The 18776-nt window shown below is 33.3% G+C and overlaps 2 protein-coding genes across 2 annotated transcripts; one reads left to right on the top strand and one right to left on the bottom strand.

Annotated features, from left to right (window-relative positions):
- Window positions 1-300: 300 nt before the first annotated feature.
- Window positions 301-11196, bottom strand: HELRODRAFT_169848 (hypothetical protein; the record flags this gene model as incomplete). The annotated part of the gene is made up of 17 exons (XM_009015655.1): window positions 301-3777; window positions 4095-4140; window positions 4291-4380; window positions 4612-4757; window positions 4875-5088; window positions 5246-5325; window positions 5429-5817; window positions 6571-6688; window positions 6778-7005; window positions 7219-7281; window positions 7392-7454; window positions 9150-9320; window positions 9488-9636; window positions 10347-10416; window positions 10780-10888; window positions 10961-11049; window positions 11161-11196. The coding sequence occupies 17 exons, from the start codon at window positions 11194-11196 to the stop codon at window positions 301-303; spliced, it is 5538 nt and encodes a 1845-aa protein (XP_009013903.1).
- Window positions 11197-11758: 562 nt separating this feature from the next.
- On the top strand, window positions 11759-15618 carry HELRODRAFT_98239 (hypothetical protein). Its single transcript, XM_009015654.1, has 12 exons — window positions 11759-11893; window positions 12005-12129; window positions 12338-12409; window positions 12535-13213; window positions 13569-13695; window positions 13892-14056; window positions 14182-14276; window positions 14399-14435; window positions 14544-14627; window positions 14892-14991; window positions 15114-15189; window positions 15256-15618. The coding sequence occupies exons 1-12, from the start codon at window positions 11889-11891 to the stop codon at window positions 15497-15499; spliced, it is 1809 nt and encodes a 602-aa protein (XP_009013902.1). The 5' UTR covers window positions 11759-11888; the 3' UTR covers window positions 15500-15618.
- Window positions 15619-18776: the final 3158 nt, after the last annotated feature.

Here is an 18776-nt window from a genome sequence, read left to right as displayed (position 1 = left end):
ATTAAATGTAACCAAAGAACTTGAAATAAAAATAATAACAACAACAATAATAACAATAATAACAACAATAATAACAATAACATTAATGTCAGTAATGATTTCTTTCACAATTTTATTTATATTAATCAGAAATTGTTATGATAAAATAGAACGATAAGAATAAAGACGACCGAATATTTGTTAAAATAATTTATTATATTCAAGTTATTTGTAACAAAATATATATCAAAATACATATATAATTATTTGAATAATTTATAAAATCCTTTTGTCATTGTCCGTATTATGAAGAGTTTTATTTCATATGCAAACTTTTGATTCTCTATACTGTTCACCGTGTTGTTGTTGTTGCTGCTGCTGTTGTAGAAGCTGCTGCTGCTGCTGTTGTGGTTGTTGTAAGTTTGATTGTGAGTTGTTAGACTTGAGAGTGAGAGATTTGAAAAAAGCTCTGACTGGTTTTACTGGTGCAGTAGTCGTTGCTGTGGTAGTTGCTGTAGTAATGGAGGTAGTAGTAGCAGCAGCAGTAATAGTAGCAGCTGCAGCAGTAGTAGTGTTAGTAGTAGTGGAAGTAGCAGTAGTAGCGGCAGTAGTAGCAGTATCAATTGTTTGGTTGTCGTCGTGGTCCATATCGTATTCTTCCGAACTTAGAGTGAAAAATGATCTTCTTCCACCAATGCCGTTAGAATCATCATTTCTTTTAATGTTTTTCTTTTTGTGGCTACTGCTATTATTGTTATTATTACTATTATTATTGTTGTTGTTATTATTGCTACTATTATTCGTCTCCGAAAATTTATTTTCAGTTTTTCCCATTCCATCTTTCGTAGTGTCGCAACTTTTTTCCTCCACTGCGTTTTTACCAGCATCAGATTTGTCAGCAGTTACCGTGTTGTCGTCGTCATCTCTCACATAGTTTTCATTTTCGACATTTTTGCCGGCAGTTTTGTCAAAATTGTTGTCAATGGCGATTTTCTTCTGCCCTCTTCTGGCTGGTCTTCTCTCGGACAAAGTAGCAAAAGTAAGTTTTGAAAATTCTCTTCTTTTGAGGCCAACTTCTTCATCCTCATCGTCATCGTCGTCAACATCAACAAATCCTAAATTATTTTTTTCACTGATTCCAGCTGAGTTAGTAGTACCCCTAACCCCAGTGACGCTATCTTTCGGAAATTCTTTAAGTTTAAATTTTCTTTTACTAGTCAGGTGCAATTTATTTTTCCACTTCGTGATGCTGAAGACGTTTCTCATGCTCTGGCTTTTACGGAGAAAGCTTGCTTTGGCACCTCCTTTCTTCTTCTTCGTCGTCATTGAAGATGAGTGGTGGGGCTGTGGTTCAAATGCAGACGAAGACGTTGACGGGAATGGTGATGTTGAATGGGCAGATGATGACGATGTTGTTGGGAATGATGATGTCGGAAAAGATGATGATGATGATGATGGATATCGTTGTTGTTGTTGTGATGGTGGTGGAGGTGATGGAGCTCTATGTTTCATTCTAGCTGGTTTCATCGGAGGAATGAGTGCTGCTGTGTTTCTGTTGTTGTTGCTGCTGCTGTTGCTGCTCGTCTTGATGTCGCCGTCAATTTTTTTAAAGTTTTCATGACAATCTGCGCTTACAACATCCACATTCTTTTCATTTTTATTTGTCACATTTTTTTCAGCTTCTTCAGATTTTGTTTTTCCTCCATCACCATATCTTTCATCCTTCACTAACTTACTGTTGCTCCGGTGGATGTTCTTTGAGGTGTCGTGAAACCTTCCGCCAGAGCTGCGCCTACCATCCTCAAAGTCAGCGGCTACTTTTTTCAAAGAAGATGCCTTCTTCAATTTCACTTTCTCTGATTTTTCACTTTTTGAAGAAGTTTTTGACAAAGGTTTTTCACTGACTTTGTGATTATTAAATTTGTCGTCATTGTCGCCGTCGCCACTTTTGCGACCACTGTCAAAACTCTTTCGCTTCCTAGATCCCTCATAAATATTGCTACGCCTTTTAAACATTGTGTTCTCAGTATCGCTGTGAAATCCAAAATCATCATCATCATCATCGATACTTTTTCCTACATAACTACGTCGATATTCATGATAACGATCTCTGTAGCGATTGTGATGATGAAATCTGTCGGACATTTTGTCTTTCAGGTTGGACATTTCGTCTGCTATCCTCCTTCCGGCAGAAGAAATAGCGATGTGCAGTGAGGATTTTTTAAAATTTGGGAATTTAAATTTATGAGGCGCAATTTTATTAGTGGACGTTGAATGTTTTTTTGAGAAACTGCTGCTGCCGCTGCTGTCAGGATGCTTCGTCGATATATTCCACTCAGATTGAAACGGTTTCAGAAGTTCACTTTTCATCATGTGTGAACGCTTTTCCGGTTTTGGCGTGGACGGTTTTTGCCGGAGGATTGACTTTAGTGGTTGTAGTTGTTGTTGCTGCTGCTGCTGCTGTGGCTGTTGTGGTTGCTGTTGAGTATATTTTTGAATTATCGCTTCTAATCTGTCGTCTTCAGAAAATTCGTCCATGCGTGAATTATTATTATTGTTGTTGTTATTATTATTTTTATTATTGTTATTGTCTCCATTATCATTGTTGCTATTGTTTTGGTTATTGTTTCCATCACCGTTTTTGTTGTCATCATCAACTATGACGTCATCGCTAACGTTTTTATAGTTGTTGTTGCTGTTGTCGTTGTTGTTGTTGTTGTTGTTGTCGATGACTTTTATATCCGTATCTATAACATCAGTCTTATCAACATCACTACCGCAATTATTATTATTATTGCTGTTATTATTAATATTGCTGTTATTATTGTTATTATTATTATTATTATTATTATTATTGTTATTGTTATTATTATTATTGTTATTATTAATGTCGTTATTGTTATTGCCACTGTTTTCTCCAGCTACTTCAACAAACTGCACTCTGAGCCTAGAAGAATTTTCATTGGCCTTTATCGCATTCGAAACATCATCATCATTATTTTTATTATTATTGTTATTATTATTATTATCATTATTTGTAATAGGACTATTACTACTACTACAAGATTTATTTTCAGCAGTAGAAGGAATAGCAGTAGCAGTGGTAGTGGCTGTTGTTGTCATGGTAGATGGGATAGTATTAAAAATATTAGCGTCGACAGAGTTATTATCCTCATCATCATCATCATTATTATTATTATCAGAAATAGTAGTAGTAGTAGTAGTAGTAGCCACAGTAGTAACAGAAGCCGCTGTAGCAGCAACAGCAGTAGTAGCATCAATGTCATCACCCGTCTTTTCGACTATATTAGTTTCATCTTTAATAACACCAAGATCGTCAGCAAACCCTGTCCCAGTAGCTACACCATCCAGACTAGAAGCGTTTACTACATCTGTAGCTGCAGTAGTAGTATTGTTTTCATTGTTACTGGTACTACAATTAGTGTTAGTATTATTAGTTGCACAAGTTGCAGTCACAATCCCTCTAGAACCATGATACAAAGTTGAAATATTACCATCCGAAGTTATGACACTATTATCATTAGAAGCAGTAAGAGTAGTAGTAACTAGAGCAACTGCTGTAGTAGTAGCTGTAGAAGTAGCAGTAGTACTCACCACAGCTGCTGCTGTAGTAGCAGTACTTGTGGCCATTGAAGCAATATTGGCAGTAGACAAAGCAGTATTACTTAGGCTAGTAGCGTTAGCGTTAAGGTCTGATAACGTTGAAACGTGTGATGATGGGGTTGGGATGGAAAAGCGCTTCGTCACAAAGTCACCACCGTCCATTGGCGTCTTCTGCTGGCATAATTTTTTGAAATAATTTTTATATTATTTCATTAATAATAATAATGGGAACAGATCTTTTATTTTTCATCAAATGCGTAAAGTCAATAATTAGTTAATTAATAGAAAAATAGTGATGATTAAAATAAAATTAAATTAAAATAAAATTTAAATAAAATCATAATCATCATAAATAGTCATCATTGCTCTTTATTTAAAATGAAATAAGTACAGTGATGATAAGATAGTTATGAAAATTGATTCACGCATTGTTCCGATCACAATATATGGCATATGATAATAATAATAATAATGGTAATAATAATATTAACCTTTTTCTTGCCGAACTTGTTAAACAGTTTTCTAAAGCCTTTTTCTCTGTGGTTTTCATCAAAGTACATGTATACATTATTATTATTTATTATTTATTAATAATAACAATAAAAGAAATAACAAAAATATAATTGATGATAATAATAGTAATAATAATGACAGTGACGTCATAATTATTATTATAATGTTAAATACTTTTTTTTCGCTAGTTGCTGACTCAGTGATTGCTCCAATATGTAGGCCTCCATCTTATCTCTAGACTGACTCATGTTCGATAGCTCCTCCCTGAAGCAATAATAATATTTAATAATTAATAATAATAATAATAATCAATAACAATAATAATAAATAATAATAATAATTAATAATATTATATTGAAAACTAGGATGAAGAAGCTACTGAAAGATCCGAAGATGATGACGATGATAATAAAAATATTAAAAAATGATGATGATGGTAATAACAATATTAATAAATGATAAATAATAATAATAAAAATGAAAATAATAACAAACATAAAATGTCTCTGTGTTTCAGCCTGGTGTTCCTTATTTGTTAGCAGGTTGATGAGTAACTCGTGGTTCTGCTGCATTGCATTCGATAGCTGACTCAACAATTTGACATTCTCATCCTCAACTTTCTCACAAACTTTTGTTATTGCCTGTACGTGTGTGTGTGTGTTTGTGTGTGCGTGTGTATGTGTGTGTATGTGTATATGTGTGTGTGTGCGTGTGTGTTTGTGTGTGTGTGTAATAATTTAACAAAGTAACCAAACAACCTCATGTTGAGACAGAACCCTGTTGTTCTCGACGTACAAACCGTTGATTTTTTCTTGAGATACCTTCAGTCTATCATTTAATTCGTTTTCCGTCGTTTTTAGAAGTTTTAACGTCTCGGATATTTGGGCCAGTTCAAAGGTCAAGGCTTGGTTTTGTTGTTTGACCTCGTGTAGGCTGTTGCGAAGTGAGGTTAGATCTCTTTCGTATTGTGATCTGTGAAAAATTTTGGCAGATTTAAAAAAAAATAATTCATTCACTCATTCATTCATTCATTCACTCAATCATTTAGTAATTCATTTATCCAATTATCATTCATTTATTTATTCATTCATTCATTCGTCATTGAATTTATCACAATTCATCAGCATACATCTTATTTTGTTGGTCAGTTTTCGTTGCATCAGCATCTTTGGTCATGTTAAATATTATCTTTGTTTTTTCTACTATTTCCTGAAATAATAAAAATAATAATAAACATTAATAATAATAATAATAATAATAAACAATAATAATAATTATTATTATTACCATCGTCATCGTTATCACAACTCACCCTCTCCAAAGTTACTATCAGTTCGTTCTTTAAATTCAAAATTCCATTTAACTTGTTAACCTCACTTTTCAACTTTCTCACTATCTCTCTATTTTTTCTCTTCATCATCGTCATTTCCGCCGTCGTCGTCGTCGACGATGACGTCATCGATTCATCCTTTTCCGGTGTTGTTTTTAATTTAGTTCGATCTTCGCTAGAAATGATGTCGTTTTTATTTTTGTTATTGTTATCGGTATCGTTATCGGCAGCAGTTGTAGCAGCAGTTGTAGTAGCAGTTGTAGTAATAGCAGTAGCAACAGTAGTAGTGGTAGTCGTGGTAGTAGTAGTAGTAGAAGTAGCATCATTATCAAGACCGATGATGACGCCGCAAATCGAAAGCTTCCTATTGGCTGTCGCCGTATCATTTACATATTCATTTATGTTAATGAGCTCGCATTCGCGATTAAAGCTAGTGTCCGATACGTCAATGCGACTACTATCATCATCATCTTCTTCTTCTTCATCATCTTCATCATCGTCGTCATCATCATCTTCAGCTCCGATTATTAAGAAATTTTTTTCGATGCTTTTATCATGAATAACATCGTCATCATCATCGTCATCATCATCGTCATCATCATCGTCATCATTATTAGTTTTAAGAGTTCCATTATCATCGTTGTTATCACTTGACGTATTATCATCTAAACTATCGTTATTAGCATGGTTGGCATCGTCATCATCATCGTCATCATCATCGTCTTCATCATCCTTTCCGAATATTGAAATTAATTTCATCTCAGTTATCGACTGCTTTCTAGCCTGAAGTGGGATTTCTAGAAGATTCGAAGATGATGATGAGGACGATGATGATGAAGCAGGCAATGATGATGATGATAAAGCAGGCGATGATGATGATGATGGTGATGACGATGTTGATGACGATGGAAAAAAGAATGATGATGATGATGATGAAGATGGCGGTGATGGATGACGACAACAATGATGGTGATAATATCAATGATAATTATGATTTTCAATTTTTATACTTAGTGCCATCACCATCATCATCATCATCACCACCATCATCACCATCATCACCATCATCATCATCATCATCATCATCATCATCATCATCATCATCATCATAGTCGGGAACAAACCATGCAATGATAAATCGTTATTTTCTCTTGCCCTAGCGTGCAAACTTCTGTTCACTTCTTGAAGTTTCATTCTTTCATTTTCTAATTCTTTCAGTCGCTCTCTATTCATTGCGTCGACCTATTTTAACATTATCATCATCATCATTACCATCATTATCACCATCATCATCATCATCATCATCATCAAATCATTATCAACATCATTACTTCTAATAGTTTGAAAATGTCTTTCTGTAAATCATAATTGGCAGTCTTGTACTCCTTCATCAACTTCTCGCACTTTCTTTCCATCTCTGTGACCTCATTTCTCAACTCCTGATTAGTCCGATCTTGATTTTCTATTTTTAGATCAGCTGACGTGGATTGGTTTTTCCAGTAATCGATTTCCTTTAGTTTCACTTTAAGAGTTTCGTTTTCGTCTTCTAATATTCGCAGCTATAACGGAGACAGACGATGGATTTGTGATGAGTGAACCAGTGAAAGAAAGAACGAACAAACAAACGAACGAACGAACGAACAACCAAACAAACAAACGACGAACGAACGAATGAACGAACAAATGAATTATTAATCAGCATTAATTTTCATGATTTAAAAAAATTATTAATCCTAAATACAAATAACTATCAGCATATTCAACCAAATTACTTTCATAATCATTTCCTCTTTGTGTAACTTGGCCTCATTTAATTCCTCTGTTAACGTAGCATTCTGAAATAGAGACGAGAGTAACGATGATAATGATGATAAAAATGATGATGATGATGATAAAAATGATGATGACGACGATGATGGTAGCTATAGTAATGATTGTGATAAACCTGAAGTTCTAGATCCTTCACTCTATCTTTGTACTCCTCCACATATCCAGATACTATAAACAGCTGTTTATTTTTTTCGTCTCTTTAATGAAATTTTAAATTAAATTGAATTAAATTGATTTATTTAATTTATTCATTTAAAAATTGATTTATTTATCTGTAGTTTAATTAAACTACATTCATTTATTCGTTTGCCGCTCGTTCTTTCATTCATTCATTCGTTAGTTTGTTTGGTCATATGTTAGTATTTCCGCGTTTCTTTCATCCATTTCTTTGTTTATTTCTTTTCATTTCTTCTGTTCTTTCGTTTATTCAATCAATCAATCAATCAATCAATCAATCAATCAATCAATCAATCAATCAATCAATCAATCAATCAATCAATCAATCAATCAATCAATCAATCAATCAATCAATCAATCAATCAATCAATCAATCAATCAATCAATCAATCAATCAATCAATCAATCAATCAATCAATCAATCAATCAATCAATCAATCAATCAATCAATCAATCAATCAATCAATCAATCAATCAATCAATCAATCAATCAATCAATCAATCAATCAATCAATCAATCAATCAATCAATCAATCAATCAATCAATCAATCAATCAATCAATCAATCAATCAATCAATCATTCATTCATTCATTTATTCATTCGTTCGTTCGTTCGTTCGCTCGTTCATTCGTTCGTTCGTTCATTCATTCATTCGTTCATTCGTTCGATCAATCGATGGATCATATAAACAGTACATAGTCATCTATCTAAAACGCCCCAGCAAACTTTAAAACGTAAACAACTACAATAGAAATATAACAGCCACTATGAGACAATAATAATAATAATAATAATAATAATAATAAGAAGAAGAAGAAGAAGAAGAAGAAGAAAAAGAAGAAGAAGGAGAAGTAGAAGAATAACAACAATCATCACCATCATCAATCTAATCATTAAACCAGTTGTTGTACTAACAAAAGTAGCTGTAATAGTTCACCGTTACTGTCGTTGTGTCTATTATTATTATTATTACTACTACTATTACTACTACTACTACTACTACTACTATTACTACTACTACTATTACTACTACTACTAATTGTATTTGGCATAGTCCTAGATTCATAAATAGTATTGTTGTTGGTATTAGCAATACTCTCAGTAGTATTAGTAGTAGCGTCTGTAGTAGCGACAGCAGCCGTAGTAGCTGTGGTAAAAGTCGTTGTAGTAGCGGTAGTAGTAGTTGTTGTTGAGTTGTTGACGTCATCGACGTATTTTGTTGATGTTTTGTTGTTTCTATTCTGGTATAAACACCTCAGTTCGTTCACTTGCTGGTTGAAATGTGTTTGTATGTTTGTGTATGCTTTGTTCGTTTGTATGTTTGTATGTTTGTCCGTTTGTACATGTGTGTGTTTGCTTGTGTGTGTATGTATGTTTGTGTGTGTGTCATCCATCCATTCATTCATTCATTCATTCATTCATTCATTCATTCATTCATTCATTCATTCATTCATTCATTCATTCATTCATTCATTCATTCATTCATTCATTCATTCATTCATTCATTCATTCATTCATTCATTCATTCATTCATTCATTCATTCATTCATTCATTCATTCATTCATTCATTCATTCATTCATTCATTCATTCATTCATTCATTCATTCATTCATTCATTCATTCATTCATTCATTCATTCATTCATTCATTCATTCATTCATCATCTATTCATTCATTCTTTTTCCCAACTGACCAGTATAAGATCTTTTCGCTCAATAGCCAAGTTCTTCAAATTTTGCGGTAAAACATTGGCATAATCATCATCATCATCAACATTATTATTATTATTATTATCACGTTTTCGGCCATCTTTTTTGGCAAATAGGCGATCGATGAAGACGAAATTTTTGGTACAATCTGTGACCTTTCGGGGTTCGGGGTAGGTAGGCGTAGGTCAAGGTCGTTTTTCACTATCATCATCACCACCACCACCATCGTCATAACCATCACCACCATCACCCACCATCACCCACCACCACCATCGTAACCATCATAACCACCCACATCACCCCCAAAACTAACCAGACTAACCTCAGCGATACAGCCTAGTAGGTGCTGTTGAGTTCCAAGGTCCATTGATTTTATCTGTTCAAGTACCTTCCTGCGGTTATTGCACTGAACGGCACAGCCCAGTAGCAGTAGTAGCGTTTTACTTAACTGCTTTACCGTAGTATTTTCTGCTGTGGTAATTTTGGTAGTATTAGCATTGTAGTTAGTATTTTCACTAATAACCTATTTCTTCTAACAATTATAAAAGTGATAAGAGGTGGTCGTACTAGATAAACTTTTTTGGTTTTTTTCTCGATCAACCTTATAATTTTCTTCTATTTATGTCATTATTTGTTGCATAAACTATTTTAGATTATTGAATAAAGGAATTTGATTTGCTTTGATTTGATTAATTCATTTTTTAAGAGTAAACACTCAGAAGTTTTAACTGAGGTCTTAACTGCACATACACAAAGTGTCAAAATTCGTCGCCTGCTTCTTAGCGTGTGTGGTAAGAGAACGCGGCCACATCAAGGGCAAATCTCAACTCTTACAACGTTTTGTCGCAAATTGTAATTACGATTACTCTCATTATTATTCTTTGCAGTAATAAAAGTCGTAGTAGTAATAATGGAATAATTTTAATGGTTAGTTGCAGGTGTAGTAGCAGTAAAATTATTTTCTGTAGTAAAAATAGCAGCAGCAGTAGTAGTAGTAGCAGTATTATTATTATTATTATTATTAGTAGTAGTAGTAGTAGTAGTAGTAGTGGTAGTAGTAACAGCAGCAGTAGTAATAATAGTAGTAGTAATAGTAGTAGTAGTAGTAGTAGTAGTAGTAGTAGTAGTAGTAGTAGTAGTAGTAGTAGAGGTAGTAGTAGTAGTACATTACAAAAAAAAACCTGTAAAGGGTTGATTGCATATTAAGAAGATGTCTGGCGGCTCCATGAAGATGACGATTTCCAGGGTATCCTTAATGATAATAACGTGGCTCCATTTTGAAGTTGTGTTCAATTCATCATTATTTATTTATAAATACATTTTATTGTTTTAAAGTATTATTTATGATGATGATGATGATGATATTTATGATGATGATGATGATATTTATGATGATGATGATATTTATAATGATGATGATGATGATATTTATGATGATGATAATGATGACAGTAGCGGATCCAAAAGGGATGCGAAAATAATTGGGAATTTTCTGGATAGGCTACTGGAAGATGGTGATAATAACGACGACGACGACGATGATGATGATGAAAATAGAAATGATGATGATGATGATAACGGTGGTGGTGGTGATGTGATGCTGGTTATGATGACCTGATAATATGAGAAAATTGCATTGATCAGTGACTTCCACAGCTCCACCTGTATGTTCTGCTCTGAGGATTTCCTCTCGAATTTATCCAAATATTCATATTTCGAGTTTCTAAATCCGGAATAACGTTAATAAAATATTTTTTATAATAATTGAATTAATTATATTCCCCGTCTTACTTACATTTTTTTCATGATGTCATTCAAGAAAATTCCATCTACTAAGTCTGTCCATGTCATTTCCCGTCCAGTAGCATCACCGAAGAGTTGGGCCTTTGTTCGACCGATGGAAAATTAATTTATAAATAATAATAATTATGATAATAATAATAATTATTATAATTATTAAAAATATTATTGTAATAAAACTTTGCGGTTTCATACCCATTTTAAAAGAGATGCGCTTGTCTGTTCATCCATTTTTCCAACAAAGTATCAACTGCTTGTACAGAAACGAATGAATGGGAAAATGAATGGATGAATGCAGGAATGAATGAGCCAAATAATGAATGAATGGAATGAATGAATGACGAATGAATGTGTGAATGAATGATTGAATAACCAATATATGACCAATGAAAGCCGAATTTAACTAATTATTTTCTTGTAAAATGAAATGTATTTAAGAACCACTAATCTCTATCATTACTAAGCATCAGACCGCCTTTATATAGTATTCTCTCTGATGATAAGTTACACATACATACACATACACACACACACACACACACACACACACACACACACACACACACACACACACACACATACATACACTACACACACACTATCATATATCTCATATATCATTTATATGTATACTATATAAATAGATAATAAAGAGTAATTACACGTGTACATACAGAAGCTTTAATATGTATCATACAATTCTATGTGTATGGTTTATGCACTATGAATATTTATCTATTATTTCTATTGCCATCCCTATTATTGCTTAAGTTTACTTTTAATTTAAAAACAGATTTAAATGTCCCAGATCGTAACGCGATGCCACACGTATTTTAAAGGGTTTTTTCCTAAATAATTTTTTAAAATAAAACAAATTAGGAAATTATTATTTTGTTATTTATATTTAAAAAAGTTTTTGCTAAATGAGGTAATTCATGCGTGAAAATGGTAATGCATAAATAACTTATATTAAATTATTATATATATATCTGATATCACCACCTAACCACTAACAAGTAAATAACTAACCGACTATTAGTGCAACTGCAAAAAAAGTCTACCTAGACAACAATGCAACGACGCCACTAGATGATGAGGTCTTGGATGAGATTACGTACGCGCTGAAGTATGGCTGGGGCAACCCAAGTAGCAGCTATCAAAATGGTTCTTTGTTATTACTTCATGCATATATAGATCTACTATACTATGATGAATGATGACAGAAAGAGAGAGAGAGAGAAAGAGAGAGAGAGAGAGAAAAGAAACAGAGAGGGGATAGAGAGAGAGAGATTCATTTATATATTTTTTAAAAAGTATTATTTAATTAATCAATTTATTAATATTACTCAATGGTTTCCACTTTTCTCTCAAGGAGTTCTAGCTAAGGATATAATATCCAGATCAAGACACAGGGTAGCTGAGATGATAAATTGCAAGCCTGAAGGTTTTTGCATAATTTATGTTGACTATCCATTCATTTTTGCATAAATTATGTTAATTATTTATATTCTATCATTACTATAATGTAGACCCATGGCTTTTGTAATTTGCATACACTTTTTTCCCAAGAGATTATTTTCACATCTGGAGGCACGGAAAGTAACAATCTGGTAGTACATACTGCCATCACTCAGTTCAACAATCATCATCAACACCATCAACATCATCAACATCATTACCATCATCATCAACAACAACAACAACAACAATCACATCATTGTGAACAAGAACATCTTCAAAAAGTTGATGAAACGAAAGATGAAATTGTTGATAACGATGATGATAGTGATATTAAGGATAGTAATGAAAATAACAATAATAATAATAATAATAACCCAGCGAAAACCAAAATTCCAAAATTATCAAAATCAATCTCAGACAGTCCAGCGTCCAATCCCCACCATCAGCAACCTCCTTCTCATCATCAACATCACCATCATCCTAGCAGTCCATTAATATCATCATCAATGTCTGCGGCCACTGCGGCAGCTGCAGCAGCTGCAACACAAGAGCCAGCAGTCTTCAAATCATTACCAATGCCGTTAGAACCGCCAATAGCCAAACACCATTTACCAGCGTTTCCTCCACCCATCCATCATAGCGTTGATGAAAAATCCTTAATGTATTCAAAGAATTTTATTGGTGAAAGTGCAGTTCGCTGCCCCACACCCCACCTAATTGCATCTGAATTAGAACATGACTCTATCAAACTCGTCATGAGGCATTATTGTGAAATTGGCCAGGCCAGTAAGTAAGATTATATACAAGTAGTATGTATGAATACATGCAACATACATGTATGCAACACATACATGTATGCAAACACAAAAACATACAAACTTTAAAAACATACTTATGTACAATTTTTATTGTACATACGTACATACGTCTATACATACATACGTACATGCGTACGTACATACACACATACATCAACAAATACGCGTTTTTTTCAAAAAACGCGTCAAACAAGCTTATGTTCGGCGGAGATCTCCTTGCTTTCAAACCCGGTCATTGCGACTCACGTAGATGGACACTTTACCACATATCATTACCTGGTATAAATAATAAATATATAATTAATAATGATATATTTTTGTAGAAATAAGTTTCATAAAGACGTCGACGAAAGACGGTTGTGTTGATGTTGATGAGTTGTTCTCAAGTATCACGGATGATACATGTCTGATATCCATCATGATGGCTAATAACGAGACCGGTATCATTCAGGTTTCTGCTAACGATGATGATTGTGATGATGATGGTGATGATGTGGTTGCGATGATGATTGTGATGATGACAACGATGATGATGATGATGACGATGATGATAACGGTCTTGTTATAATGTGTGTAGTTTTTACGTTTTAGGCTTTTGCAAATTAACTTGCAAATATTTGTAACTATCTTACATAAATTTACAACAGCCAATAGGAGAAATCTCAGTCCGTCTTCAACCAATCAACGAATCGAGGACTAAACTCAATCGACCAATCATCTTCTTGCATACAGATGCTGCCCAAGCCATTGGCAAGGTGAAGGTCGATGTGGAGGAGTTGAAGGTCGACTTTTTGACCATCGTCGGCCATAAGGTTTGTGGGTTTGTTTTTGCTGATTGGTTGATTGACTGATTGATTGACTGATTGATTGACTGACCGATTGATTGATTGATTAGTTAGTTAATTATAACCATTTGAAGAAATTATTTTTTTCTAAGTTTTACGGCCCGCGTGTTGGTGCATTGTACTCGAGGTCCTGCTTCGTCCATCCCATGCTTTTTGGCGGTGGTCAGGAAAAAAATCATAGACCCGGGTTACTTTTATTATTATTATTTTATTATTATTATTTTATTATTATTATTGTTGTTGTTATTATTATTATTGTTGTTGTTGTTGTTATTATTACTTTTATTATTATTGTGATTAATTATACAGGACTGAAAACACGGGTATGATTGCCGGTTTAGGAAAGGTTAGTTATTACTAGTTATATTTATTTATTTTTTGTTATTATTATAATTATAGTAATAATAATAATAATTATTATTATTGTTTTTATTATTATTATCATCATCATCAGGCTTGCGAATTAGTTTCAAGGAAGTTGACTGTGTTCAGTGATCACATGAAAGAAGTTAGGAATTATTTGGAAGATAGATTGGAGGTTAGTCGGTTTATTTTTTGATTAGTTGGTTGATTGATTGGTTGATTGATTGATTGGTTCATTCATTCATTTATTCATTCATTCGTTCGTTCTTTCGTTCGTTCATTCATCTGTTTGCGTATTCAATCACATTCATCCATCCTTTTACCGTATGATTGATGTGACAAAATAAACAATACCAATGCATGACTGAAGGAATGAACGAATGAATAAGTGAACAAATGAACAAACACATGAATGAATGAATCGACCAACCAATCAAAGGAAACCTTTCCAAATAGCATACACTTCAATGGCCGAAATGACTTCAGCCAGAGATTGCCAAACACGTGCAACGTGTCAATATTGAAGAACGGATTGAAAGGTTAATCATAAAAAAAATTCATAATTAAATAAATATTAATAGGAATATTAGTAATTGTTATAATAATAATAATAATTGTTATTATTTATTATTAATTATTATTATTATTATTATTCTCCAAGGTCACGTGATTTTGTCAAAGTGCCAACACCTGGAAGCCAGTGTCGGGGCCGCTTGCCATTCCAATTTAGTGGACAGGTGACAACTAATAATAATAATAATGATAATAATAATAATTTCATTCCTTTATTACCCCCCCCCCAGGCCATCGTCAATCCTTCTCTCTATCGGGGTACCTGAAGACGTTGTACGCTCAGCCATCAGGCTGAGCGTTGGAAGGCAAACTACATTTGAAGATGTTGATGTCGTTGTTGGCGATCTAAAGAGAACTATTGATGATGATGACGATGATGGTGGTGGTGCTTCTGGTGGTGATGGTAATGATGGTGCTGGTGGCGATAGTGTTAGAGTTGATGATAATGATCGAGGAAAGGACTTAAAAAATTAAAATTTCTTTAAAGTTGCACTCTAGTTGCGTTTGAATAAGTTACGCGGTGTATGTTTTGCCTTTCAATAAGTTCAATTTTTTTTTTTGGTAAAAGTACTTTTTATTCTGACTGAAAACGTATTTTGTGTTGGAATCATTATCGTCATCGTCGTCGTCGTCGTCATCATCATTTTCATCATCATCTTCTTCTTCTTCTTCATCATCATCGTGTTTTTAGCAGCGCTAACGTTATAATAATTGATGCTAACATAATCCAAAATTTATCGAGTCCCAAATCTATCAGTTAGGAAGAGAGAGAGTGAGAGAGAGAGAGAAACAAGTAAATATAGGAGAGATGTTGAAGGTGAAAAAAGAGTTGGAGAGAATAATGTGAAACAGAACGGCAAAATTTAAATATGCATTGCATGCATGCATGCATGCTTCTTCGCATTGTAGTATATGTGTGTGTGTATGTGTATGTATGTATGTAAGTAAGTATATATATGTACGTATGTGTATATATATTTCGGAGATGCATGTTAATATTATCCGAAGCGATTTTATTATATGTAAGTAATGTGCTTGTCTATTTGAAGTATATTTCATTCACATATTCATTTATTTATTCGCTTAAACATCAACCAATCTTTTATTCATTCATTCATCTATTCACTCATCCATTCACTCATCCATTCATCCATTCATTCATTCATTCATTCATTCATTCATTCAGACACGTGTTGCATAAAGATAGCATATAGAGGAATGGACCGCACATATTGCTGTTGTTTATTTATTTATTAACTTGAGCAGCGTACATATAAACAAATGCATCTCACATATCCAATACACACACACGCACGCACACACATACATATATACATAAACACACACACCTATACACACACACATACATACATACACACGCACGTACATACATACACACAACACATACATACATTAACTCGGAAACGATTGCATGCCTAACCATGGCTTGTTCATCAAAACGGGTTCATACACACGCACGCACATACATATACACACACACACGCATACATACATACACACGTACATAAGCATCAACAAATGCTTCCCAAGTATGAAAAGGTTCAAGCGAGTAGCATGTAGTACAGATTAAAGGATGAAATTTTAACCTATATATACTTGGTACATACATACAAACATACATACAAACATACATACAAACATACATACAAACATACATACAAACATACATTTGCATATATACTAAAGGTGAGCATGGGAATGGGAATCGCGGAAACTCCATGGTTCCCATGGGAACTGAAATTTTGTCCTATTTTTTGTCTCATTCCAGATTCTCTTTAGAGTATTCTCATTTATGACAACTTTCTCGAAAATACATACATACATACATACATGTACGTACATACATACATACATGTTCGTACATACATACATACATGTTCGTACATACATACATACATGTTCGTACATACATACATACATGTTCGTACATACATGCATACATGTACGTACATACATACAAACAAACGAACATACATACTAACAAAAAACATAAATTCATACATCTATGGCCCATACATGATTTCAATAAATCCCAAGTTCGTTTACGGTTAAATTTAAATTTATTAAATTTGTTATAGAAGTACATTTTCTTCGAAATTCTACAAAGTTTAACAAATAAATTTTCATATTTTATATATGGCAGTTGATCGGAGACTGATTTTGGCCTCAAAATTTTTTTATAAAGTTTATTCTTTGTTGCTGAAGATATTATTAAACCTTTGGTGATCAAAGGTTGCTAAAGGCCATATCAGTATCCAAGCAATTTGAAAGAGGGTTCCAATCAAAAAAATTTATAATACAGATTTAATTGAGAAATATTATATGTAAAGAAAGGAACAACACAAAAGTTAAGTAGGTACGTTCAAAGAAGAAGAGGAAGGTGTGAAGGATGTATGTGTGTATTTTTGTACAATGTGTATATACGTGTGCTGTGTAGTGCATGTATGTATATACATACGGAGAACCATGAAAATAGTTCGCCTTGCTGTTTGGCATATCTCACTTCGAAAAGCAAAAATTAAAAAGAGTGAGAGAGAGAGAGAGAGAGAAAGTGTGAATAAATAATGAATGAAATAAGTAGACGATAACAAAGTTTTGCCTGATTAATTTGAATATCATTTCCTTTCTTCAAAATTAAAAGTAAATCAATTTCGGGAAATCCACCGTTGTCTTTTTGTTTCGATAGAGTTTTTTTTCATCCATCCAACTAATTTTCTATTCAATGATTCATTCATTGATACATTCATTTATCTATTCATTCAATCAATCATTCATTTATTCATTCATTCGTTCGTTCATTCATATAGTAATTAATTAGTTCATTCATCTAACAATCAACTCATCCATACATATGCTCATTACGTTCTCTCTCTCTCTCTCTCTCTTTCTCTCTCTCTCTCACTCTTTCTTCCTCTCTCTCCAAATCCATCATTTTTTTAATCTCTTTTTCTTTCTTTTTTCAACCATTCATTCATTCATTCATCCATCTATTCATCTATTCATCCATTCATCCATTCATTCATTCATTCAGTCTATCTTATCCATGTTACATGTAGATAGAAATTTAAAATAAATACGGCAAGAGTCAGTCTGGCTGACTGAGAAGAAGTTTGAAAAAAAGTTGAATTTTGTTGTTTCAGGAATTAACACACACACACACACATATATATATATATACCATTATACATACATACACATATACATACATACATACACACGTACATCCATCCATCCATATATACATCCATCCATCCGTATATACATCCATACATATATACACATACTTTTATACATACATACCAACACATATGTTTATATATATATATACATTCAAACATACATACATAGCGTAGTCTAGTACCATAAGAAAATTGTTTTATAAACTTCAGAATGATTATAACCATGTTGAATAGCAACGAACCAGCAAGAGTGGAGTGTTGTTGATACGGTAGAGTTGGTTGGACACCTCTTAAACTAACAATAACTACACCCTGAAGTTCGGGTAAACGTGTTCTAAATATTTTAATAGTTTTCATTTTTAATTTCGGATATCTTCTAAAGGAGTAAACTCTCGCCCCGTTTCAACGTACCCGATCCCTCCCTCCCTCCAATCAGCGTGACGTCATAAATCACGTGATCAACAACAACATCATCATCATCAGCGTTCTTTCTAGAAGATTTTGGGCTTGGATAAAATTGTTAAGCTTCTTAATTTTATTTGTTTAGAGCG

The sequence above is a fragment of the Helobdella robusta genome, assembly GCF_000326865.2.
Source record: "Helobdella robusta unplaced genomic scaffold HELROscaffold_16, whole genome shotgun sequence".
NCBI classification, from domain to species: Eukaryota; Metazoa; Annelida; class Clitellata; order Rhynchobdellida; family Glossiphoniidae; genus Helobdella; species Helobdella robusta.
The sequence above is the reverse complement of the archived record's forward strand: the minus strand, read 5'-3'. Positions and strand labels throughout refer to the sequence as shown.

What these genes read in the sequence shown, in the direction of transcription:
- HELRODRAFT_98239 (XM_009015654.1), top strand. An exon ending in ACGAGACCGGTATCATTCAG is followed by an intron (nt 13,696 to 13,891) that starts GTTTCTGCTAAC and finishes AATTTACAACAG; the next exon opens with CCAATAGGAGAAATCTCAGT. An exon ending in GAAAAAAATCATAGACCCGG is followed by an intron (nt 14,277 to 14,398) that starts GTTACTTTTATT and finishes TTAATTATACAG; the next exon opens with GACTGAAAACACGGGTATGA.